This window comes from Haemaphysalis longicornis, unplaced genomic scaffold (genome assembly GCF_048455015.1).
Source record: "Haemaphysalis longicornis isolate Haplotype H1 unplaced genomic scaffold, Haemaphysalis longicornis Haplotype H1 scaffold_28, whole genome shotgun sequence".
Taxonomy (NCBI): Eukaryota; Metazoa; Arthropoda; class Arachnida; order Ixodida; family Ixodidae; genus Haemaphysalis; species Haemaphysalis longicornis.
The window spans coordinates 625,320-651,657 of record NW_027526329.1 but is presented as its reverse complement, the minus strand read 5'-3'; the positions used below and the strand labels follow the sequence as shown (position 1 = coordinate 651,657).

The following is a 26,338-nucleotide window of genomic DNA, read 5'->3' as shown; positions in this document are numbered from 1 at the left end:
TGCTATATTTATACTGCAGAACACCGTAGAATTTAGGGAAAAGGAAAAACATTCATTTCGACTCTCTCTAATCTAAAGACGCCCACTCACCTCCGTAAAAAAATGTGTAAACTTGATTGCTAAAATACTAGTAACCTAGAGGCTGTTCACACCTTGCTATATCTAATGCCTCCAGAGAAAGGAAACCCACGTCATAAAAAATTGAGGTGGCTGATATACCTACCATGTTCTCTGTAGTTTGTGCTTTTTGCTTGTATTATTCGTGTCGATTTCTTAGAACAACCTATATTTCTTAGTACTTTAACGCAAGGAAGTCTTCATTGTTGCTTTCTTCACGTTATTTATTCAGTAGTACTTGTGCTCCGAATGAAATAAATGCAACCATTTCGTCAAAAAAAGAACTCCAACCAAACTACGCGAGCATTCCCATGTCGGCAAAACGAAGGCCAAGACGATTATTCACCCTGTATTACCATTCAAGCAGGCACTTTTTGGAAATATGTAATCACATACAAATACTTTCGCTCGAGCAAGAATAATAGCGGAATGGCCAAAATTTTAAAACAGTTCACCAAACAGCAAGACAGCCGAATGCATCCTAATGTGGGCAACCGCAAGTGAACGACGCTCTGATCTCCGGCATTGATCACCCTATTTGTCTTTGAATAGTTTTACTCTACAGCCAGGCCTTAAACACGGGCCACACAATTTAAATTTAAAGCTATTTCTAAACTTTAACTTTATCACTTCATTTCTTGAGGTCGGGGGGGGTGGGGCGCTTCTTGCTCTTCCAAAGCATTGCGCCAGCACTACACAACAATCATTATAACCATTTCACACAGCCTGCACTAGCTGTGAGTTCGCCGGCTCTGGTAGACCTCAACAGTTCCTTCTCCGTGTCAGCATCCGATTCCCTTTCCAGGCTCTGTTAGCCTTGCGTGTTACTTTCAATCTTTAGTGTACGTTACTGCAAGCGGCTTTATTCTTGTTGAAATACTGAAGGACATACTTGACTACATGTTTCACGAAACGATTTTTATTGAAAATATATCTCACTAAGTACAAATCATTCTTATTTTCGTTTTTTGCTTACCATTGAACCTATAATCTCCCACAGTATCTGTTCTGAGTACAGCCACAAACCGTGGTTGACAAGTGTTCAAACGCAAAGCCCCCAAAGACATCTCACCTAGCAAATAATCCGTGGCGTTAGGGTTTACTGCGTGGAGCTGCTTGCGGTTCCAGATGTACTTCACGTGCGCCGAGTGCGACTTTTTCTCATCCAGCCAGTCCTTGATAAGATTGCGGCCGTCGGTCCGAGAACCATTCCGCCCCTCCTCGTCCTGGAACGACTTGTCCAGGAACTGGGCTCGGCCACCACCCATGATAACCTGTACAAGGTTAGATAAGTCGTTAACTTAGATTCCTCGACCTATTTTTTGAGGTTCTAAGCCTAAAAGTTTCAGGAGACATCGCTCACACAATGGTGAAAGAATTAGCGAAAACGGTACTGTCCAGTCAATTTCTGGGCTGAACATTTTATCTTTGTCGGGGATCTTTCGACTGTATTTTGACAAAAATGAAAAAAGAAAATATTTGATATGTGCGGGAAATTTTAAGAGCCGTGGAGCAAAAATAAATAGTGAAAAATCTCTTAGTAAGCTCGACTTCGCATCATTTATTTACAACACGACATTGTCAGGCCGCGTTATGTAGAAAAAGCAATAGCAATGAGCCTCCATTACCCAAAAATATCTTGACACCTCTTCATGCCGCAGTTTCCACTTGCAGTATTATCAGACACATATAAGAAAACTGTTATTTTAAAAACATGGAGTGCTTACTATCCTACCACTCTGTGTAAGAATTCTTCAAATATTTCTTAGCAATTTGGTTTGCACTAAACCTTACATGACGTCTTTATCCGCAAGGCCATGTAAAGTAGTCATAGGTGGCCCTGGCTAACACTTAAAACCGAACACGAATGCAGGTAAAAGAAAAGGTAGCTTCAAAAACAGCATCCAGCGAAACGTATAGGAATTTGTGAAAAAAAAAACAGTTGGAAAAAAGATAAAAACAGGAATATTTTTCATTTACAATTTGGAATTGTCCGAAGTACAATACATCACTGATACCGCTCAATCGTTCAACCATTGTTAGACGTGAGGTGTGGTCAATTTGGTTTAGGTTTGCATCGTTAACAATAAAGCTATTCGTAAAAAAGGCGAAGCAGTGTATGTGTACCAATCCTTCCTGCACTAGAATGCTCTGTATGAAAAATCGCAAGAAGTAACTGTGCTGATAATAAAGAAACATCTCATAAACAAACTGCGAAAGGAGAACCTGTCTACCAGAGTGTGGACAACGGGAGCTTAAATGCACAGAAAGTTCCCTGCAGTACGCAATAATTCACTGTATCTCAAGTATACGAAATGAGCGGTATATTAGTGTTCTATAATAACATCGTGATATTGTTTCTATTTTTTAACTGCAAGGCCACGGTCTATTGTACCGGGACTGCAATGTAGGCGGCTTCATAAAAGACACCCGCCGCTGTAGCGCACTGGCTTGGGCGCTGTGCTGTTGAGCTCAAGAAAGCGAGTTCGGTCCCAACCACGGCGGCCGGTTTCCTCATGGAGGCAAAAAAAAAAAAAAACGCTATTTGGCATTTCAGCGCTCGTTAACCATCCCAGATGGTGAAATATAATTCAGAGCCGTCCACAACGGCGCGCATCTTAGCTCAGTTGTTGGGTTAGGCGTGCTGCGCACTGCAATTACTATCTTTTCATAGCATACCAATACGACGGCATGACGACGCTTAAATCCCAACTAATTTTATTGAAACCCTGACTTATGCTTAAATACTCAGACCGAACCCAGGGACCCGACATCAAGACGGCATACTTGATTGCAAAACAGATCGCTAACTGCATTTACAAAAGCATGAACTGGCGTTAATTAAAAACAGCAGGGTTTCCGAGATGTCTTGTTTCTGCGACATCGCAGAAACTTCTTGGGCTGATAAAAGCAATAGTCTCCGTTCGACGGAATGATAGTGAGCCTTAAGAAAAGAAATGTTTGCCGTAATTATCATATAAACATAAATTCTAGCAGGGGCACAGAAATTAAGCTGGCACTCTGGGTGTAAATGTTGTATGTTCAGCCTCCAAATTTATGAGTAAAACATCTGGCAACACGAAAAAACTTGGCGCAGTCTCCTCTCGCGCTTACAGTTAATCACAGGTCCCCGTTCATCGATTGTAAAAGAAGGCTGTGCACGCATTGCCTTTTTCCTGTGCATGTGTCGATCAATCGAAGAAGTCGCTGTATACATATTGGATCATACGACCACAACAGCTCACTAAAACATAATAACTATTCACATGTCACTCGTCATTCTTGCGAACACGGGTGCCTTCCTGTTTTTCAAGATGCCACCCTCCTGTCTGTCCACGTTAATCGGCTCACTGTGGAAGTCATCATATTAGGAAAGAGACGATCTGTGTGTAACCGTGCCGCCGAGAACTTAGCATGTAAAAGATTTTCGTTTTTTGATCACTCTGTGAATTAGTAATTTGTTCCAGTTCATACTTTTGTGGGCAGTTTGGAGTCGGTTGAAATCGATGTATGGCGTCTTAATGTGAGGGCACGTGGGATTGTTCTTAGTACTTATGTATGTGCTGCTGTTTCAAAAAACAGTTCAGCACCGGTCTGTACTGTTCGTTTTATCCTGCATTCGCTCGCTACGCTGCCCTTCAAGATTATAAAGCAATACTACTTGCCGAAATGTCGATTCTTTTGGCTCCATACAACTGCTCTTTTTTAATTCCACTCACGCATACATAGGCACGCTGCTTTTCATGATTCCATTCGGTGTCTGGTAACGAGAGCTCCACTTTTTTATGGTTTCTGTACCCGGATGTGGCAAGTGAAGTTTTAGAACCGCACTGATGGAGCCAGCGATTAGTGCGTGCCCAGCTTCATGGCAGATGGCGCAGCGCAGTGCGGACTAGCGAGCTTACCGAAGCACTGCGCCACTGCGGTGGCTTCCTTAATTTAAACGGGACCTTTCATTAAACCAATGCGATGAATACTTGCAGTTGAGCTATCTGTTTACCCTTACTGAGGACAAATTAATTGCCCTAATATCACCGAAAGAGTACGTTAGGATCAGAGACTGCAGGGCTAGTCAAGAAATGATCGTTATGCAAAATTTAGCAGCACAAAGGCACGGCTACAAGAGAGCTCACAGGTGAGTGAAGCTTGGCTAATCTGCGCTTGTTTATGAAACTGTGAGAGGAAGTCGAAGGACGCGAACTAGATGCCGGCCGCGATTACTGCCCCATTTAGGGATAGAAGCGAACAGCGAAAACACCCCAGTGTCAAAATTTCGGTGCACGTTACATATCCCCACGTGGTTAAATAAATCTGGAGCCCTCCACAACGGCGCCCTTCATACACTAGGTGTTGGCTCGTAGATCGCAACATCCGTTAATATGAAACTGTCCGAGTTGCAAAACTGCGTTCATCTCTGTGTCCTCTTGTATTCGTACCTTTCCGGTGCTAAATATTACATAATGAGGATCACTTTGCTTCGGAAAAGCTTGCATGTAGAAATGTTCCCGATTTCATAATAACAGAAACAAGCTTGGTGGTGTTTTATGCTGTTTCAAAACAGCTCAACACAACGCCAAGGTGGAGCAGTTATCGCATGCAGGCGCAAGTCTATAGTTTGAACCCTAGCTCTCCAGCCTCTAAAGGATTGATGTAAAAAAGACGCAAACATGTGACAAACTTTACAATCTCACGAAACTAAAAATTCCGTGGTTTGAAATTGGCAAGCAGCACGAATAACGGCACACCAAACATTAAGTCTTCAAAATTAACTAATATTCAGTAAGGGTAGCAATACGTAGCGGGCCACAGTTCGTACTGTTTGTAGGAGCAAGCCGTCTAAGAAAACTTTGCGTCTAAGAGAAATAAGGACGTATTTAGCTATTATCCATATGTAACCTCAACCAACTACATTGTGAAAAAGCCGCAAAAAAATCCAGTGGAAAGCTAATAATCAAGCTGGCTAGGATTCCGCCCTCCCGAACTATGCACATGCGTTCAACCAACAAAAAATATTTTGTATACCAAAATCGATTTATACACCGTCACCTTGAATCGAGATCCAGGAGTTGACTGCATAAGTTGTCGCGCTATGTCCTTAGCGTTGCAGCCTTCTGGAACCGAGGACTGCCACTTGCGGTAACCCGAATGGGCATACGCGGCGGCGGGTGTCGCATCCGTAATCCTGGTGGTGGTCACAACGCCTGTCCACATTCCAGCCTCCTGAGCCCAGTTCATGATGCTCGGCAGGTGGGTGGTCGGGTCGCTGTGACACTGAAGCCTCTGAAATGTCCAACGGGTGGGAATCACGTTTTAATGCGTGGCAGGACTCACAATCATTATATACGCTTCAAATTTGTGTACTATGCAAAATTTATAAACATCAAACTACGTTACAACCCTACCAAACTGATTTGATTTGTCCATACTATTAGGTGCAAAACAATCTACGCATTCGTAATAACCCACGCTAATGGCAAGGTGTTGTCTTAATTTATATTAATTTTTTAACTGCACGAGTAGCATCTACGAAGTTCACTTTTCAATGTGTAAATGTGTAATACTTTGCGACTGGGCTCAAGAGAAGTCCCCATGCCCGCGAAAATGTTTTTTTCTGAATTTTTACACTCATTTCGTCTTCTAAGACATATAATCAGTGGAATCTACCATAAGAAGCATCGCACAAAGTTGGTTTTTGGAATACTCCGTTTAAGAACCCTTTTACGTCAAAGTTCGAATTCAGCTGCCATGTACTTTTACGTAAATTAGTGCGGTAGGCCTTTCACTTGTGGCACATGCGAGAATCTCCCGCCTGTAAGAAGCCCTGAAGCAATTACGTCGTTCAGAAACAACGGCCAATAAAAAAAATGTAAAAGCCTCAACCATGGTCATATATGTCAGATGAGACTGAAATCTCAAACGTTTGTTAGGAAACATAGTTCCAGGTATACCTGAGAATTCTATCCCGATAGTCTCCATTCGACGGTTGCGTTGGTGTCCCCACGATCCCACTTTCTATTGCTTCATTTCAAGGGTCAAACGTTCTCGCCCCACCTAACTGCTTTTGGCACGTGTTCCTGCAACATAGCTTCCTGCAAAAGTTGTCCGCCCCGTTTTGTATGGTCGGGAAAGAAACTGACGGTTTCTGATAAATAAAACATGGGCGAAAATCAGCATAGCCCAAAGCAAGCGTACGGGCAGTATTGCTAAACTGCAGACTAAGACGCACGTGCATTTAGCGCCGAGCTACCAGCAACATAAGTGCGATTGCGAGAACCATACGAAAGTCAGATAGAAGGAACAACACCGCACAAACCCCAACCTAACATTGTGCCGCTAGGGACATTATGAGTAATATGTAAATAAAAGATAATGTATTGGGCAAACCCTGGGTTTCTTTATGACCGGTTACGTGACCGCATGACCAACATCAATATTTCATGTTGTTGAAGTTCAGGCTGTTTGGTTTAACATACCTCAAGCTATTGGGCAGAAAAAATACACACTCGGACAAGAAAGGGACACATGCGGCACTGCATAGGCCACTTTCTTGTCCTTGTCTGTGCTGTTTGTCTGCGCTTCAAATTGTGGAAGCAACAACTTGTGGAAACATCAACAACAGCAGTAACGGTTTTGTGGTGGTACACTGTCAGATTTATGGCTGTAAACACATGTTTCATCACTGCACGATTGTGGGGTGCGGGAGGCCCCCGCGTCTTCGTGAAACTAGAAAGGCCGCGGCGATGTTAAGACTGGATTACAAGTGAATCAGTTGCCCATTGCTGGTTTTGACCGAAAAAGAATTCTCTTTCCTGGGGGTGCATCGCCTGGTTCCTAGGTTTTTCAAGTGTCTGGTTCACGAAGACGTAGAATGGGGCTAGTTGGTGATGCTTCACACTAAGTTGCTCTAACAGGACCTGGACGAGGTCCCGTCCCACTCCTTTTAGCGTCCTATTCGTCTGTATACTTAGCGCAATTCAGTATGAAGTGTCTTGTGCATCAACCGCGCACACGCTGCTACTTCAGTATGTAAATTTGCCCAATTGCACAATAAATGTAAATTTAGTTGGAACGTTGCGCGCTTACCTCTCCTCTTTCACATCGATGTCATTTAGCGAAGTCGTATGCAAGTGAAGGATTAACAACATGTCCAGAATGCTACCATTGCTTAGCTACGAGGAGAACGTGAGCCGAAGCGCTTGAGGGCAATGCTTATGTCACCACAGAGCGAATTGCAATAGTCGCACCTTGCACGCGGTGGTCAGCTGATTATAGACACATGAAGCACATGTTTACACCCTTAAAGCAATTCCCAGTCTGAAATGTCTGCCTTCGATAAAACATTAGACGACGCAGATGGAGTACCAGTCCACCACCGCCTAGAGCAATAACGCTTAACTACACGCCCAAAAAACTATCGCACTTGGCACCACCGTAAGCGTAATGTACAGGGGTTCTGACGCGAACAGGGATTGTAAGTATAAAGGAGGCCATAGAAACACTTACAACCCCCTAAAATTATTGAATATGGTCATAAATAGTTATTCCAAGGTGGTTCTTTTACTTAGACATTTGCTGCGAAGCTCCCCGTCGACGGTGGGTGGGAACACACCACAACGACCTGCAACATTTACGATGAAGCTTTGATATAAGCCCTCTGGGATGGACCGCTATTTTAGAGTGATACCTGTAAAAAGGTTACAATGAATCGGCAACACTAAGAATGTCAAGGTCTCGGCGTACCGCATTTCTTCTGAAATCACCTTATGTATGAGCTTGAAAAGAAATGTGCAAAGTGGGTCACCCGTTATCTCTACATCGGCTTGAAAGTGCTGCGTGCACAAAGGTGCAAGCATAATCAATGTGGCCATTCAGCAACCAAGGTATGATAACGCCGAGAGTGCAGAACGGCGGCTCTTATACACAATAGCTGCTTTCCTGTGCTGTTATCATTTCTTATGCCGGCCAAACCTGTTCCGCTGAAACAGAAAACTTGCCATTTGGCGTTTTTATGTGTGGACACTTTACCACCTGGGCGTCTAATTTCCATCGCAACCCTATCAATACGCCTCCTTTGCTTAGATCCACTAGACCTCGTAACCTATTTCTCGCGTTCAGTTAGTTAGAATTCCAAAGACAAAAGTACCCCTGGTAGAAGCTTCAGTACCATATTTGGAACGGGGCCAGCTTGATTTCCCCATAAAAAACCCGTGCTTTATCAGAAGGTAAAAAACGCCATTTTTATTTTACAAGTTCTTGAGGTTCAACAGCTCTTATAACTTTTCTATTGCCGTCTTAACCACCCCGTATCTTTGTGGCTCCTGAGCGAAACCAGCTTGTCATTTGCAGGATGACGCAATTAATAATTAAAAAAGTGTACCTGCTATTTGGCCATGTCATCACCATCAAGCCTGTCTGCGAATTTATCGACCTAAACTTGTTGATCTACTTTTTTCACCTAACTTTCTGACGCCCCTTGCCACGCCTGCCTTCTCTAGGGATCCACTCTATTACCCTTAATGACCAACGGTTATCTTGCCTTCGCACAACAACTCCTTTGCACACCCATTTCCTCTTCGTAATTTCTACTAATATGTCATTACCACGCGTTTGTTCCCTGACCCACTCCGCTCTCTTCTTGTCCACTGTAACATTAGTGACCTGTAACCTATCATCTTTCGTTCCATTGCTTGCTGGGTCGTCCTCAGTTTAATTTGAACCCTTTTCGTGAGCCTCCAAGTTTCTGCCCCGTAGCTGAGTACCGATAAGATGTAGCTGTCATGCACTTTATTCCTCAGGGATAATGGTAGGCTGTCATTCATTAAATGAGAACGCCGACCGAATGTACTCCACCCCATTCTTATCCTTATTATTTCTGCCTCACGACTGGGATCCGGGGTCACTGCCTGGCCTGAATGGATATCTTCGCTTGCCACTTCCACTGCATTGCTATCTATCTAAAACCGCTGTGGTCTCCCGAGGTTATTGATCATTACTTTAGTTTTTTGCGAACTAATTTTCACGCCCACGATTCTACTCTTCTTACCAGTGCAGTAATCATGCCTTGCAATTCTCCACCCGAGTTACTTGGCGAGGCAACGTCATCAGCAAATCTGAGGTTACTGAGGTATTTTTTAATAACCTTTACGCCTACCTGTTCCCGATCCAATGTTCTGAATACCTCTTGCAAACATGCTGTGAATAACATTGGAGAGATTGTGCCACTTGTCTCACGCTCTTCCTTTTAGGTATTTTACTGTTCTACTTATGCAGGACTATGGTAGTTGTGGACCCGTTGTAGAGATCATCTCTCTCTCTCTCTCTCTCTCTCTCTCTTTCTAGATATTTATATATTGTTACGTGGCAGTAGGGCGGATGACATGATCCATGGTCGATGCTGAAGCGATCTATTTACAGAAAGAAGTGCAAGCTATTTACAATTCGGCCATCACATAACCCCACGCCAACTGTCTTCGTCTTCGTCGGTGTAAGATGCCCATCGCACTAGGCTGCACAGTCCACTTCCTCGTCTTCTCGGTACAATATATATATATATATATATATATATATATATATATATATATATATATATATATATATATATATATATATATATATATATATATATATATTGGCGTATTCATGGGAGGTTGTGGCCGTTGCTATACCAGGGTGGCCAATCCTGCTCTGGTGAGGGAGTGCATTGCCGGCAATGGTCGCCGGGGTCAGGCCGCACCCCAAGCCCCTTTGTGCAATTCCATCAATACGCGGATTTTTTTTTGATCCAGTGGGAATTGTCCGGCACCAGGATTCGAACCACGGCCCTTCTGCACACGAGGCGGGTGTTCTACCTCAACGCCATCGCTGCATCGCTGTATTGTCGCTGAAGAAGAAAATGTATGACAGCTGCATCTTACCGTTACTCACCTACGGGGCAGAAACTTGGAGGCTCACTAAGAGGATTCAACTTAAATTGAGAACGACTCAGCGGGCAATGGAGCGGAAAATGATAGGTGTAACATTAAGGGACAAGAAGAGAGCGGAGTGGGTGAGGGAGCAAACTGGTGTTAAAGACATATTAGTAGAAATTAAGAAAAAGAAATGGACGTGGGCAGGGCATGTAATGCGAAGGCAAGATAACTGCTGGTCATTAAGGGTAACAGAGTGGATCCCTAGAGAAGGGAAGCGCTGCAGCGGGAGGCAGAAAGTTAGATGGGCAGATGAGATCAAGAAATTTGCGGGGATAAATTGGTCACAGTTGCCACAGGACCGAGATAATTGGAAAATAAAGGGAGAGGCCTTTTCCCTGCAGTGGGCGTAGATAGGCTGGTGATGATGATATATATATATATATATATATATATATATATATATATATATATATATATATAGGGAGCAGTTCAACTTTTCGAGATGGTAGATAATACAAGAAAAGAAAACTTTGAACAAGGTAAAAGCGCGATTGTTATTGAGACTTGACGAAAGACTTGACGAAAGACTTGATGAGAGACTTGAAGAAAGCAATTCTCTTTGAAACGTTGGCAACAATCGCGCTTTTACCTTGTTCAGAGTTTTCCTTTCTTACATATATATATATATATATATATATATATATATATATATATATTTATATATATATATATATATATATATATATATTGTAGATATCTTTGCCCTGTACTCTGCCTACTCTGCCATTTGTTTGGTGTATACAACTAAATTTTTAACTTCATTCTTTCTCGTTTTCGTTCTTACATCTATTGTGACAGAACGAAGCTGCGGCAGCGAATCTATAAGTTAATCGCCAAAGGTTATGCAAAGATTACTTGCGGAGCTCGTCTTGCTGTGACACAAGTACACTTCCGTCGCTTGTCAACACTCACAGTTTGATAAATGTATACTGAGACGTTGAGTCTTTAATAGTAAACAATGCTTTAATCTTCAGCTGTAATCAATACTCTGTCAGCGTTGTTTTTTTGCGCCAAACAATCAAAGCATATCTCCGGTATGCCAGCTACCTTGGTCTGTTGCATAGGCGGCAACGCCTTTGTTTATTTTAAATCAAACAATATATATTAGAGAAGTTTTTCATGCGAAGAAATGTTTCTCAAGGTGATAAACGCTCATCTCTGTGGATATGCGAAGGTGTCCCAAAAATGTAAACATTGTTAATAATGCGTATTCACATTTTATCGCAGACTGCTAAGTTCGAGTGCCTCGCTTAAACAAAACCGCCTACAGTTTTTGTTCACCTTGTTTGGTTTTTTTTTTGTTTTGTTTTCTTGTACTTCGGCTCGCCAGACATGCGCATGAGGAATGCCGGCCTCACACGGGCGCATGGTTTTCATTATTTCTTTTGGAGGGCTGCTTAGGCGAAGCTCTTTTTTTTTCATTTGTGAAGCCGGCAGAGTGAATTATTTGGCATTTAGCGGCGGTGATAGCCGCCATTGAGAATGCGCGCAACTCCTGGATATGCGTCTGTAGCCATATTTATGCCGTGAAAAATATGGTCAACTGTGTTTCTGGGGAGGTCATGGTAGCTAGAGGCACTCGTCAGCGAGGTGGGAACTCTGAGCTAATTTGAGGGGTTACCGGTGCGAATGTGGAGACGCGACACGACGCTCTGCCTGCCCAGGTTTTACTGTCCACAGTTACAGGGCGAGTGTTAATTCTTTCTATGTCTGAGTCTGTCGCCTACGTGAGGCGCATGCGCCAATGAGAGGACGATGTGGCATTGTTAGTGTTCCACGTGATTCTAGGAAAACGAGAGAACAAAAAACAAAGAAAGCTCGCCGACGCCGCCCGCAATCACAGGCGTTCATTGCATCTACAGGAACCGTACAAGGTTTGATGGTTTAGTGTTGCGAGTTTCTCTGTTGAGTTCCGCTTTCTTGTAAGTTCTCTAGCGTTATTTGATGAACACTACCGAGTTTCCGCATAAAAGTGACAGAGTTAGGTGACGTTATTATTCGTGTACACACATCAGATTGGCTGTTATGGTGGCCACTCAGCGCTCTAATGTTAATCAATCAGTAGCGTCTCCTATCTCGCTGTTTCGGCGTCCTTTTAATAAGCCATACTTTCGAATAAATTCACATTGTTTGGTACTTTGTATAGGAGAGGGGGTAGCCCCGCTGATACGCGTCTTGATCTAACTTATTTCTCATATTAATGGAATACGTTTTAACTACTTCTGGTAAATAGATTGTACACTTCTGCATTTTTTAATAAACCATCGTCTGATATGTGCCGTTGTCCTGGCGCCACAGACATGTTCATATCTGTCATTAGTGACATCGGTCGACCGATCCTCGGTTTTCATCCGACCCTACCCGACACACCCCTGAATACCATCTGGCAAACAAAGTAAGGTAGCAAGGTAGCAAACCTGTCGTTTTATTGCTGAATTTAACTGCGAAGCTGTTTATCAAATCGTAGTTTTTCGTCTCCGCAGTTAGAACATATAGAAATTGCCGAGCGTACGCACGTGAGCGAGTGCCTCGCGACGACGGCCCTCAGTTCACAAAACCAAGAAAATGCCTACTGCTCGTGTGTGCGTGGCTTGCGACGACCACACAGCGTACACTGGGCGCGTTTGTCAATCCAAGCATACCCATATATGAACATTGGCTAAGACTGCTAAGACCGCCCGACAGTTAAAAAGACAATAAAATGCCCAACGCTCGTGTGCGCGTGCCTCGCGGGGACCGGCCAGCCTTCCCTGCGCACATTTCTCCAGCCAAGCATACCCACCTACGAAGATTGGCCAACATTGGCCAAAAAAAAGCTCCAGCGTTCGTCGTAATCACGGCAACACTTCCTCGGAAGGATAAAGACACAACCCAACGTACGCACCTCCAAAGTGATGCCTAGTGATCATCACTTACAAAAAAAAATAAAATAAACTCACACTTATAGCAATAAGGATGAAATAAAGGTCGTTGCAGCAGCGAAACAGAAGCAAATGAGCTGCCATCGTGGACTTTAACCTTGCTGATGTTCTTGAAGGTTGCGTACAGCTTCGCTACCTTAAAGACTTGAGCGTTAGTGTGAGCTTCCTTCATTTGTTTCTTGTCGAAACAGTTTATGCCTAAAATAAGTTTATAATGAGCTGTTTTATAAGCCAGCAATGTAGAGAAATTTTATGATGTTCACTTGTGCTACATGGGAGAGGGTGCCGGCGTGTTGGTAAACGTCAATGCTTGCAGCGCTAAAACAAACGGAGAGAGAAAAGGACTACGAACGAACGCTTGTTTGTTATTCTTTTCTCAGTACATTGTCTGTTTGTTTCGTTGTGAGCATTACATGCTGTTCTTTTTTATTGACATCTCCTGTGGCTACCGTTGGGCTGTTTAATATGACCGCGAACTTTTCCCTTACACAGTCCTGATTTAAAGTTGAAACTTGCTGTTTATTTTCAGTTCGCAAACAACTCACACTTGCTTAAAACTGATTGAGAAAGTTACCGTGTTGTACATTAACTTACTCCTTGGATAAATGCTGACCTTGCACCAGTTGCGAACAGCGAACCCAAATTTATTTCGTCTCGTGTACCTTAACTCGCGAGTCGACGCCCAGGGTTTCGTAGTTTGCCTTCACTCCCGACAGGTAGGCCGTGGCCGTGTTCGCCGAGTCCGAGGTCTGCACGTCCAGCCCGTACGTTCTGGCCATCGACATGTGCGGGAAGGAATCCCAGGCCAGGGAGCCCTCCTCGCCACTGCTCCGTCGCAGCCGCTGCCCCTTGTAGATGCGGGCCGCCGTCAACGTCGACACGCCCATGCCGTCGCCCAGAAACAGGATCACTTGGCGGGCACGCCCGGTGTTCTGGAGGAGCTTCAGGCGTTGCTCGATCCCCGAGAGGCCCTGGTCAAACCAGTACTCGGGATCGCCTGTCCAAGGGAAAAAGACAAGAGTTGTGCTGCAGTGAGAGAACGGTGCAGTTCGAGAATTGCCTGCGGCATTTCCGTGAGGCGTGAATGCTCCGCCGTACTCGTTTTATTTGCTCCAGCTTCAATTTTTCACTAGCTTAGTTGAGCCAGCGAAAGCGTGTGCTAGGTCAAATACACCTTCGCTTTGAATTAAAACCACATTGTAAACGTGCCACATATGACATTTGGAACACTACTAAAATTGACGTTCGGTTTGGAAGACAGCATAAACCTCAAACATTTCGCAGGCTGTGCGCGATTTGTGAAGTATTTCGTGCACTTTCTTTTGTTATTTGTAACGTTCCCCAACCAATATTTTGTTTTTTCATTTGTTTAAGACAGCGAATGTTCTTTTTACTTTACTACGGTTACGTAATCACATTGTTAGCCTTGAGTTGGCTGATCATATTAGTTTTCAACCAAACTGTTGCCTGAACACTCATGCTGAACAAGCAGTACACTATTTATTCACAAGGTAGGATCCCAAGGCATAACAGTCGTCAATTTACAATTTGACGGGTGGAATTCTTTTAGTTCTGTGCTGACTAACGTCAGAAGCTATTTACTGCCGATAGAATCAGCTATCAATGTACTACGCTGCGGGACCAAATACTTAGAGGCGTGTACGCCAAGTAACGAAGAGGAGCCCTTTTCCACGGAATAATGTAACAGCCCAAAACTTGAATCCTGCGGGCAGTTACAGCTTCAGAATACTTTACCTTAAAGCAGAGCACCATTTGAAATAAAACTAAGATTATTCACTAAAAACAAAAACCCTAAGGCGTAGGTGTCGTCGCAGCTAAGATCATTGTGTTGCTTTTAACCAATTCGGCCTAACAACTGTTCTTACTCCGTTTATGTACCCTCAACAGTTGTTGTTCTAGATTGAGTTAAAATACTCGTCAACGCGTATTTCCAATTTATAAAATTAAGAAGGTATCATAATTATGCCATGCAAATGCTTTCTTACAACCTTCCGACATTACGGAACAGTCTGCTACTCAATGGAGTTGATGTAACATTGTGTTCAGATGCTAGCATAATTAACCACCTAGCGTTACAAAACTAACCAGCCTTTTTTCAGTGTTACACCGCCACATGTGTAAACTCATCTTTTTTTTTTAATTTAGAGTTGTTTGTATTGAATGCCATGCATTCTGAAACCCCGACGGTTGCATTGAACGCCTGTATATAATTTATCTGGATTGTTTCTCTAATGCTACATAAGAATGTGTAGTGCAGTGATTTCTGTTCTTCACCCTTGCAGCCCCCCTCCCCTTCATTTATCTGTGTTACCCCCTCTAGCTCATTTTTTTTCCTTCAACGTTATTTCTGCGCCTCCTTTTTTATACTTTCTTTTTTTTCCTTTTCCTTTTTTTATTGTATTGTTTATGCGTATACGCTCCTGTCTCCAACTGTAAATGGATTTGTAGGGCCCGTCAAGTTGCATGATTGCAACTTTTTTCCCTATTTGTCCTGGCCATAAACTTGATTGTGAAATAAATAAACATTCATTCATTCATTCATAATAGGCCATTATCCCTATTGCCGTCAGATGAAAACTCTGGCCAGCTGGTGGTTCTTCATGGCGACGGAAAACATAAGTGTGAACTTTTGGAGAGATCTCCTAAGTGCTGCTTCGAAAACTTCTAATCAGTTGACCCACCTCAAACAGTATTGAGGTGTTATACAATATGTTTCCCATGTCTTCTGTAAATTTAAATCCTCCGTAACACATATAAGTTATTTCAAACTTTAAACGCGTTTCATACACCCTCTGCAAGCACGGAAAAACGCGCATTGATAATTTCCCTCTATCGCCCACTCCACCAACCACATAATCACCCACCCCCACTCCCACATTAACACCTAGATTCCCCAGAGTTCCACGGATTGGAACGTTGTGCAGAATTGAGAAAACAGGGCAGTGATCATTTGGAGCGCCTTCATTATTACTTTCAATGGGCCCTCACTACACTCGATTATTTTGCACATAGGATCCCTCCAGCAGAGCATCTTTATTGCAGAAAAACTTCTTCTCAGCTAAAATCGTACAGCACTGCATAAAACGCTCAACGCTGAAAAGAAAAAAATATATAGCGCAGTGTTTTTACAAGAAAAAAAACAAGGTTTCAGTTAAACTAAATAAGGGGACAAAAAAGAAATTAAAATTAGAAACAGCTACACCAACCGTTTTTCCAAGAGTGACACGAGGAAGCAATGCGACGCCTTTCGCTATATTTAGGTTGACTGGAAAAACGTTCCGGCAGCTGGGGAGCACAGGGTACAAGATCATCTCCCTGACGTTCCCTTGCTTCATATCGACACGCAAATTTACAAGCGATGAATTCTGTGGCTGCCAATATTTTGGTTGAAAAATTCCTGTTCAACATAAAATGACCTGATATTCCAAATAATATATCTGGAACGTGTATCTTGGTGCGGCCTTTTTGAAACAACTTCAAAAGTCTAACTTCCCAACTTAAAACATTGCCAAATATCTTTTTGTAAAACGAATTCCCTTGTATCTTCAGTTCATTCAGTCTAGTAGCCAAGCTACAACTGGCTTTCCACAAGGTCTTTATATGCAGCAAGGACACTCATGTAGTTTTTTTTCTTGAAACAAATTATTACCTGTCCAATGCGGAGCTTTTAGCTGACACCAACCTTGAACTGTTCCTAATCCCTTAAAAAGCTTCATTATATAGTTCTTCCAAGACACCTCGGGCACATACCTATACCGCTTCTGATCGCTTCTGTGTGGGCTGCGCTGTAAAAATTGGGTACCCACGACTCCAAGAAAGAACACGCTCATGCAAAATCTTGACAGTACGATTCATGATTTACAATTTCGGAAACTACGTTTCGTCGCAAGAAGAGGGACAACGAAGTTCTAAAAGCTATAGAACTATCTGCTGGGATGGCCTTTTTAAACGGCCACGAAGACAAAATTCAAGTTCGTTTACTTCGAACGAACTAGTTTCTGGCAGCTCAATCTGCTCTATTACAGCAACGAGGGACGTTTTTTTAACAGAAAAGCTGTTAAGGCTGGAGGTTTAACAGTGCCGAAAGTTAATCGACAACTCGGCTCCAGTGCATGCGAGATAAAAGCAAACACAAAAAGAGCAGGGCTTCCGCTGGGGCTGGTCCACGCTGAACAAGAGCCCAAAGAGAAAGAAAACCTGGTTGATCCCTCTCCCATAGGAAGTGGCAAAACACAAAAGTGAAAGGTGTCCTCACAGGAGCAGTTGAATGTCCATTGTGCATCGATATGAACTTTCACGTCGCTATTTATATTTCGTCGGTATGGAACCGGGACAGCACAGCGGTTTGAGATAGGTGGCGAGGCAGTGGAAGTGGTAAGTGAATATATCTACTTTGGCCAAGTTGGGTCCCCAGATCCCAACCACGAGGCAGAGATAATTAGAAGGATCACAATGGGGTGGGGTGCATATGGCAGACATTCTCAGATAATGAATAGGAGACTACCATTGTCGCTGAAGAAGAAAGTGTATGACAGCTGCATCTTACCGGTACTCACTTACGGGGCGGAAACTTGGAGGCCCACTAAGAGGGTTCAACTTAAATTGAGAACGACTCAGCGGGCAATGGAGCAGAAAATGATAAGTGTAACATTAAGGGCCAAGAAGAGAGCGGAGTGGGTCAGGGAGGAAACTGGTGTTAAAGGCATATTAGTAGAAATTAAGAAGAAATGGACGTGGGCAGGGCATGTAATGCGAAGGCAAGATAACCGCTGGTCATTAAGGGTAACAGAGTGGATCCCTAGAGAAGGCAAGCGTTGCAGGGGGATCAGAAAGTTAGATGGGCAGATGAGATCAAGAAGTGTGCGGGATAAATTGGTCACAGTTGGCACAGGACCGAGGTAATTGGAGAATAATGGGAGAGGCCTTTGCCCTGCACTGGGCGTAGATAGGCTGGTGATGATGATGATGATGATGATGATGATGATGATGATGGTATGGCACCGTTACACGCATCCACTTTAGACACTGAATCGCACGCGTCGGAGCATTGCGTAAATCTAACTGAAACCACAGGCGGTCGCAAACAGTCCGTGCGAACGAAACCGAACGGGTTGTCAGCGAATCATTTCGTGAACACACGGTCCGCTACACTGAAAGGAGCAGAGGACAGTGTCACGAGCGCGACATCCGCAAGTCGGCTTCTCCGCAGCTTACGCAGCACGTCCCCCGTACACGAAGGCACTGGCATCGAGGCGCCAACTGTCGGCGCTCATTAGCGTCATGATGCACTACTTGCTGCGTTTCTCCTAGATGGCAGCCAGACGACCTTTTCACGCGTCTGTTCATAGCGCAGTCGGGAGTGCGTTTCGTACCTGCCGTTTCGGGTAAAGGGTTCGTACCTCGAATCCCGGCGCCGCCGCGTCAATCGACGTTTTTCTGGCGATGTCATTTCCGTGACGGATATGACGTCAGTTATATCTCGGTAGACCCCGGCATAAAACACTTTCGTGTTAAAAAACGCGCTATCGAAAACTCCGCTCGGTGAAGTGGATAGATAGACGGCTAAGCGAGGCGGAGGGAAGGAATAGCTGGGCAATGTGAGGCGAGGGGAAGGAGTGTTACATAACAAATGTATGAGGAGTAGCCTGGACGTAGTGGGGGAGAAGGACAACTGTGTATGCGCGCAGGGCGCGATGCAGCTGCCGTGGAGAGGAGGTGCGTCGTATTGGATGCCGGCGCCTTAGTGTTTTAGCTGACCGTTTTCGATGGCCCGCTCCGCTCGCGGCCGCCCACTCAGCACAACCGCAGCGAATGCGGTTTTCGGACAAGCGCGCAACGCATGCGCATTGAGACTCCCGCTTGCTATCGGAGCGCAGCGGACCGTTTAAAACAGTCAGCTGAAACTCGCTGGTGTATAAAATCTACTGTCGAGATGGGTTAATATGGCCGAAACGAGTGTAAACCCATGTGTTATTCCATCAGTCTCCGGACGTAAAGGATCCTTTCAGCACTTACCATCTACATGTATTTTCGGAATGTATTTTGCGCTAAAGAGTATTGACCCAGCCATCTCCTCCCGCAAAAATTATGAAAATCGGTTCACTATCACCGAAACTCCGCGGGATGAGAAATCGCGCAAAATTGTTCCCTCTCAACTCGGCCGTGGACAACGAATTTCCTCTAGATGGCGTTGGGACAACGCGATGAACGCTGAGCGCTCTCTCCCGGAGAGGGGGGACGGCTCGCGGCGTTCTCTTCCGCGGCCTTCGATATATCGCGGTCCGGGGAATCTTCTTCTTTTATCCGCAAAGTGCAGGGGTATACTTGCGGTCTGCTGCCCCAAAAAGCAGGCATGGCTGCCTGCACGGCAGCAAGCGCTCGGGCTGGTAGAGCGTTTTTAGGCAAAAACTCCCACCTCCCCTCGCGGGAACCCCTGTGTAGATGCGACGCATAGGGGGTTCACGTTGCAGCGTTGGACAGCGGAGGAACGGCGCTGGAACGATGGAGCGGAGCCGCGCAGGCACCGCGTTTTATAGCGCGCATAACGGTGCGGGTACGCGCCGGCGCCAGTGCGTCTGCCGCGGCTATGACGCAACACAATACAACACAATCCACTTTAATCCAATCCAGTCCAAATCAAATCCAATTCAATCCAATCCAAGCCTAGCCAAGCCAAGCCAAGCCAATCCAATCCAATCTAATCCAATGCCCCTCGCGAGAGAGTGTTCGCTATCGTAGAGGAGAGGGGGTGGGCGGCGGAAAGAGCAGCTGGCGCGGCGAGGAGAATGGAGGAGGGGTGGACGCCGACAACGCCGACAACGCCGGATGGATGCAGGGACAAGGCGAGTGAATGAGATGCGTTCGCATCTAATAAACGTTTGTTGTCGAGTGGCGTTGTTGAAAGGGGTGTATTAAGTTCGTCACTCAACCTCCGCGCGCACTCAAAACACCAAATAATCGCCAAAACTTCGTACACGTTCATGCATAGAAGAGGTTGGTACAAAGCGCGACGACGGTGTATCGTCCCAGGAAATGCGAGAAATAAGAGGCGAAGTTGACTACCGACTGCCAATAGGACAGCCATGGCCGCAATGACGTCGTTTAGGCATTGCCAAGGGTGCATAATGAAGAAAATTGAAGACAGCGCGGTTGATTTTTCCGCATCTTTTTTTCCGCGGTTGATTTTTCTGAGAGCGGTTTACACTCTCACCGCTTCACATACAAGTGTAATATTTTGCTCAGGTATTTCTGGCCGTACAATCTAAACTTCGCGAAGGTTTTTTCACTCCTGAAAGAGTGTTGCAGGGTCCCTTTAGGTAGCCGATGCTGGCCCAATGTTTTTTTTCTCCCCGAAGAACCACGGCATAGCGAAAAGCTTGAGAAATTTTGCACTACAGCGACATAAAAACTGAGTATGTATAAGAGTCTTAGCTGCAGTCTAGCATTCACGTGATTCGACCAAACGGAAATAAAATCCATTCCTGCATGTCCAAACTGGATACGACAAATCCCGGCAGCGCTTGAGACAGCCGCACGTGGCAAACTGTTTGTAAAAAAGGATCGCTTGTATCGCGAAGAAAAAGAAACCTATTCGCCAACTGACGGACAAACAGGTGCGCCAACCCAAGACTGCCCTCCTTGACGCGTCGAAAAAGGTTATCTCTACTGCACCTTTCCCATGTAGATGACCAGATAAACACAGCAAATGCACGATGCTTTTTCTGTACATTCAAACGCAAGCAATGCAGCACTTGCTTAATGTACCACACTTTGGCGATAAAAAATAAATTACAAACGGTCGCTTTAGCAAACATTGAAAAAAAAAAAAACCTTTCCACTTTTCTTCCCTGCCGCGTATGTCCTGCGTTCGGGCACGCCAATACGGTTCTCTGTCCTGGTAGCACTCCAGTGGCGTCCCTAGATACTTAACGGGACTGGTTTCCCTGCTCACAATGGCGACAATTCCGGTGTCAAAGACCAGTCCCCATGCCAGAAACCCAAACATTTCCCCCAGTTTACCCCACTACCTGTGATAGACCCAAATCGTTTAACAATGTCCACCGCTTTTACATCACTTTGCTTGGTCGTATAGAAGTACAGAATTTCCAGAATAACAGAATGTGTCATTTCTTTTAAAGACGAGTCTTCCTTGGGCTACTTAAATTTTGATTGGTTTGTCTGTCTGTCTGTGACTCGATTCAGCCAGCCGGCCAAAGTGAAACGAAATCCACGCCATACTCTTATATACTCACAGCCAAGTCTAAACATCTAAGTCTGGTGTTAATGTTCATACTTGTCAACATTGTTGAAGTAGAACAAGACTACGCAAACGTAAGACAGAAAAACAATACATGAGCGGTATTTGAAACGTTCTTTTATAACAAATTCATGGATGCTTGGTTTTGGCGAACTGAAATACTACATCCACTGCATAAAAAAAATTCACTCCGTCACCTGCTGTCGCCCGAACCACTATTTGTTCTGGTGGCATATTAAAAAAAATCAAGCGGAAACTGTTTCGAAAGGTTCCACTATATAGGGTCCACGTTCTGCTTGGGACGCACGTTGAGTAGGGCAACGTGGTTCTATAGACGTTGACGTAGGGCGCCTCGATTGACGCGCGTCTCTGCCGTACGACAGCGCTGACATCGAGTCACCGGCCTGGAGCAGTGGAACGCGGTAAATTTAAATTTACTTCAGCAAACGTTTAGCGTCTTTACCTTGAAGGAGCGCGACGGAAGAGTAACAGCATGAGGCGTGAGCTGGAAAGCGAAGGGGGGGGGGGGGACTTATTTGGAAAATGTCGCAAAGAGTATCCTCTTTTGTCGACGTTTGCAACGGAAGGAGCAAATACGCGGCCAATTTTTTTTAATTCCGACCATCTTAGCAAGAGGTGCTTTAGAAATAGGCGGGCCCAACAGTCAAGCCACGTTCAAAAAATGCCATGCGAAGTGCTTTGTTCTAAATGTTTACACGATTTCGTTAAATAAACAGTGCAGGTTTTAAAAATCCATCCTAATGCAAATATACGTGATCGATCAAAAACTTTCCAGTGTCTACTTATACCAGCATCTTGTTATATGACGGCATGCAATGCCACTGGTTGAACTAATGCTTTTAAGGGGCACTTAACTGATCACATTCCTATGGGATGTATTATTTCATGACCAAAGGGCTTAAAAAGCATCGTGTACTAATATGGAAAGTTTTACATATCCCTACAAATTCCCTAACGGCCTCGTTCGCTTGGTTTAGAAATATAGCGCAAATTTTCTGGAAAAAAAATAAACAAGGAATGCATTTTAGTTTATCTACAATTCGTTAGATGGCGCTAGTGGTCTAGCTTGCGAGAATTTTGTATTTATTTTAGTGCAGAAAGGAAATATTTCCAAAATATGCAAACTAGGCCGCTGTGCACATTTCTATGTGCCTGTAAATCTCTTGGTGTTGGCGCATGATGGTTTTTTAGCCCGTGGGTCATGCAGTACGAAGTTTTAAAGGAATGTTAACAGATGAGTCCCCCTTAAGCTCTCCAATGCCACTTTGGGAAGCCGTCGTTAGACATCACTCCTTCAGCCCATCTTTTAGTCCGAGGTTACGAGGCAGGATTACTAATATGTTTGGATAGTCTTGTTACTGTAGGAGGTTAATCTAACTGTGTGTTTTGATATCTAAAGATCAGACTTTTATGACATTAACAATTACATATAAGCGACTTATATTCTTCCTTCAAGAGCAGAACTCCACTTGAGACAAGCTTCAAGTCTATATTATCTCAACGGTAGTTGCACGCCTGCCGGCACTTAACAAAATGCCTAACCACAAATATTTGAGCTCCATGTTCTTTACTTTGCAAAAAACTTCTCGGTATACTCCTGCCAGGCCTTTTCTCATTTGTTTACCCTTCTCTTTTGCGCGGGTGGCATGGGGCACCAACCCCGATTCTTTCCTTTTTTTTTAATTGTCTAACCGCTTCATTCGCGTCACAGCGAATAGCCGGCGTTAATTGTCCCTATTGTTTCGTAGGATACAACCCAGCCTCGGACATTCTTGCTGTCCTTGAGAACTCTCGGCTGCAGAAGAACACTGCATAGACAAACTTGCGTTCGAAACCTAATATGGCTCAGCTCTCCACGCGAGTAGACTTCGGCATGGGCGTCCGGAAGGGGGGGCAAGGCGGGCAACTGCCCCTCCCTGGAGATTCGGATATTTTTATGCACTACAAAAAAGCTGTGCAGCTTGGTTGGCCCATAATTAAAATAACTTTGCCCTGAAGGACGGAAGAGAGGAGAAAACGACACCGACGTTCCCTCCGTTGTCCCGTCCTTTAGCGCAAAGTTTTTTCAGTTATGTACGCGAACCAACTAGCCCAACAATCCACGCTACTCAAATGATTAGCCCACTCAAGTCCTGCGTATCCGTATGGAACGCCCTTCAGGACTGCGCTCAACATTGCACTTGAGACACTGACTAACATTGCCGGTCATGTGACGGCAGTGAAACAGACTGCTTGTGCTGGCTATTCAAGATAGCGAACAATGCTGAAAGGTCTGACGTTTTTTTCTTGTTTTTTTTTTTCTAAACTTTGGATTTATGCAGTCTTACGACAAGAACTTCAGTTTTCGGACAAATTTGCAGCTATTATCACCGCTACACTTAGTAGGGAGAGTGTAACATCCTCCCGTGCCATCCCATCATCGAGTACACCATTTCCTTCGAAATAGCGAAATGTCGGCACCACCCAAGCCCCGAAACAAAACCTATAAATCAGCCCCTCAAAACGCTTGTATGCTTGTACTGCATTGAAAGTCAGGAAGGCCAGTAGTATCTTTATAGTGTGAGCCATTTCAACAGACTTCATCACAGATGTCATCTCGCAATGTGCCCATAAAAACCCGAGGCGTCTGAAGCTGCTATTTAACGAAGATTGACGGAGTGCAGCTGTGTGTATGTAAACGTATCGTGCTGTGTGCAATTGGCGTGAGTCGAGAACCCTCCCTCAGCGAGACTGACCACACTCTTTTCCAAAGTGAGAGTAACTTTTCGCATTTTCTTTATTCACTTTATTGCTTTGTTCGGTAATAAAATCCAATGTATATTCTCCAAGTCTGGTTCTAATTCGCTGTTTGTAATTTTTGTAACCACAAATAGCGCCTTTTTGGTGCTATCCAACCATACCTCCCCCCCCCTCCCACCTACCCCCCCTTTTGGATGCCCCCCCCTTACAAAAAGTTCTGCGGACGCCCTTGGACTTCGGACAGGAGAAAGAAACTGGGCGGGGTATTTGCGCATACTGTTACGTGATGCAAAGTGCTGATTGTTCAAAAACTCATGGTGATTTTCTGAAACTTCATTTGAACTTATCTCGGGAAGGCCCAAAACACTAAACATTTTCCGAAGCGAACTTACCATCGCGAGACAAGCTTGCTTGCTTGCGTAAAGTTAATTATTGTGTTTATGCACGTAAACGTGAGTTACCTACAGGTCCTGAACAGCAGAAACAAATTCAAGTATTCAAAGTTTCCAGTACAGTGAGAAACAAACAGCTTTGAGGTAAGTTTTTGTGGCTACAGAGATGTTGCATCAGTGGGGTGTTCCGGAAACCATTTATTAGCAAAGTACATACGAAACTTTCGTGGATCTGACCCAGCTTACTTGCCAAGGATGTAAGCCGGCAATGCGAGCGCAACACCTGAGCTTGGCAACACGATTCGCACGCACCTGTCAGCCTGCCAGCACGCCGCCGCGAATGGCGGGGGAGCTCTGAGTTGCCGGCTGCGCTGTAGGTACGGAGCTTTTGTGGAGATCGGGGAGTGTTGACTCCCTACCAAAAAATAAACTGCGATTCGGTAACCATTCTTGACAACTACTTTCTACAACTGATTCCGAACGACGAAAACTACTGCAAAATGAAATACCACCAGACATACGTTAAGCACAGACGCCAATGGAGGCACACCCACATATTTCGTTCATTCCTTGTGCACATATATAGGAAATTGTGGCTTCTTCAATTTGGCTGGGGTAGTCTTTTTTTTCGCTGTCAAATTTCAAGGAGCATAAAGGGCCCTGCAGTGGTACAGATCAACACCTTTCGGAAAAGAAAAGAAACTTACGGCTGCTTCTTCTCCGAAGAAAAATAAATAACCCCCAGAGTCTGATCCGATTGTTCATTGTGCCGTTGTGTCCGGTAGATGGTGTTCTTTTAGGCGGGTACGAACAGCGTTGAGAAATTTTACAACTAGCGTGCCGCTTAACGTAGAGTTCGCTTTTCACTTTATTGAGCTCGTATTAGGGAGGTAAAGCGCCATCAGTCTTTTCTTTGTCACTGAAGCCACCGAGATAGCTATAGCGAAAGCCAAGGCAGAACACCATGCCGGAATTAGCGATTATTTTCAGGGTCACTACAGAAACTCTTAAAGGGTCCATGAAGACAAAATACAACTGTGTTTAACTCGAAAGAGCTAGGCTTCAGTACCTCACTCAGCTCCATTCCGGCCACGAAAGACGTTTTTTAACCAATAAAAACCCGAGAGATACTTAAGAAGCTTCACATTTCGCGCCACAGTGACGTGTTACCACCGCCAGTGACGTCACAAAGGCCAGCACTAAAAAAATAATTTTCAGTGTGTTAACTGCACGTTACCATTCAAGTGATTTGATCAAACGGAACTAGTGGCCCCACTACAGCCGTCCAGTCATGTGTCCGGGCGATTGATTAGTTCGGCCGTCGTCAATCGCCCAAACGAGATTCTGTGACGTCATTGAAAAGTTGCCGGAAACTTGGTAGGCAGTCGCCACTGCTCCACACATTTTCTTTATAAATCCGTTATTTTTTTAAGTTGGCGATGAAATCAGTATCATTATTATCAGGGCAAAGCAGTCTTTCTAAAGAACCAAACTTGTATTTTGTCGTCATGGCTCGTTTAAGGCCTCACCTTGTGACCTCACACAACCCATGCGACTTTAGGATTGGTGCGCGATGATAAAGCACCTGTCGGTAATAAGAAACGCGCAGAAATTTGCGATATTTTGGGATATGTATCTCTCTTTAAGTCCGGCCTGGCATAGTTAACATAAATTTCATTAAAGGGGCCCTGAAAGGCATTTTGAGCACACTAAATGAACTAGCGCAATCGCTAGATTGGGTCGCCAACGTCACCTGTGCCAAGTATTACTCTTTTACGCGCAGCGGAAAGCTCACACTTTTGTTGCAAAGTTTGTCGCTTTTTTCTCACCCTTTCCTTCGTGTTTTTGGACGCCGCCATCTTCACATGTCTACATCATCGATTCCCAGATGTTCGTCATGAG

The 26,338-nt window shown here is 44.5% G+C and overlaps 1 protein-coding gene across 2 annotated transcripts in view; it reads right to left on the bottom strand.

Annotated features, from left to right (window-relative positions):
- The window catches only part of LOC144172987 (alkaline phosphatase-like), a 103,398-nt gene that overhangs the window by 26,501 nt on the left and 50,559 nt on the right, over window positions 1–26,338 (bottom strand). For both annotated transcript variants that reach the window (XM_077701581.1, XM_077701580.1), the window contains exons 2-4: window positions 13,669–14,003; window positions 5,164–5,397; window positions 1,190–1,391 (exon numbers count right to left, since the gene is read on the bottom strand). In XM_077701581.1, coding sequence (XP_077557707.1) covers window positions 1,190–1,391; window positions 5,164–5,397; window positions 13,669–14,003 — 771 coding nt within the window. The remainder of the gene's footprint in view (window positions 1–1,189; window positions 1,392–5,163; window positions 5,398–13,668; window positions 14,004–26,338) is intronic.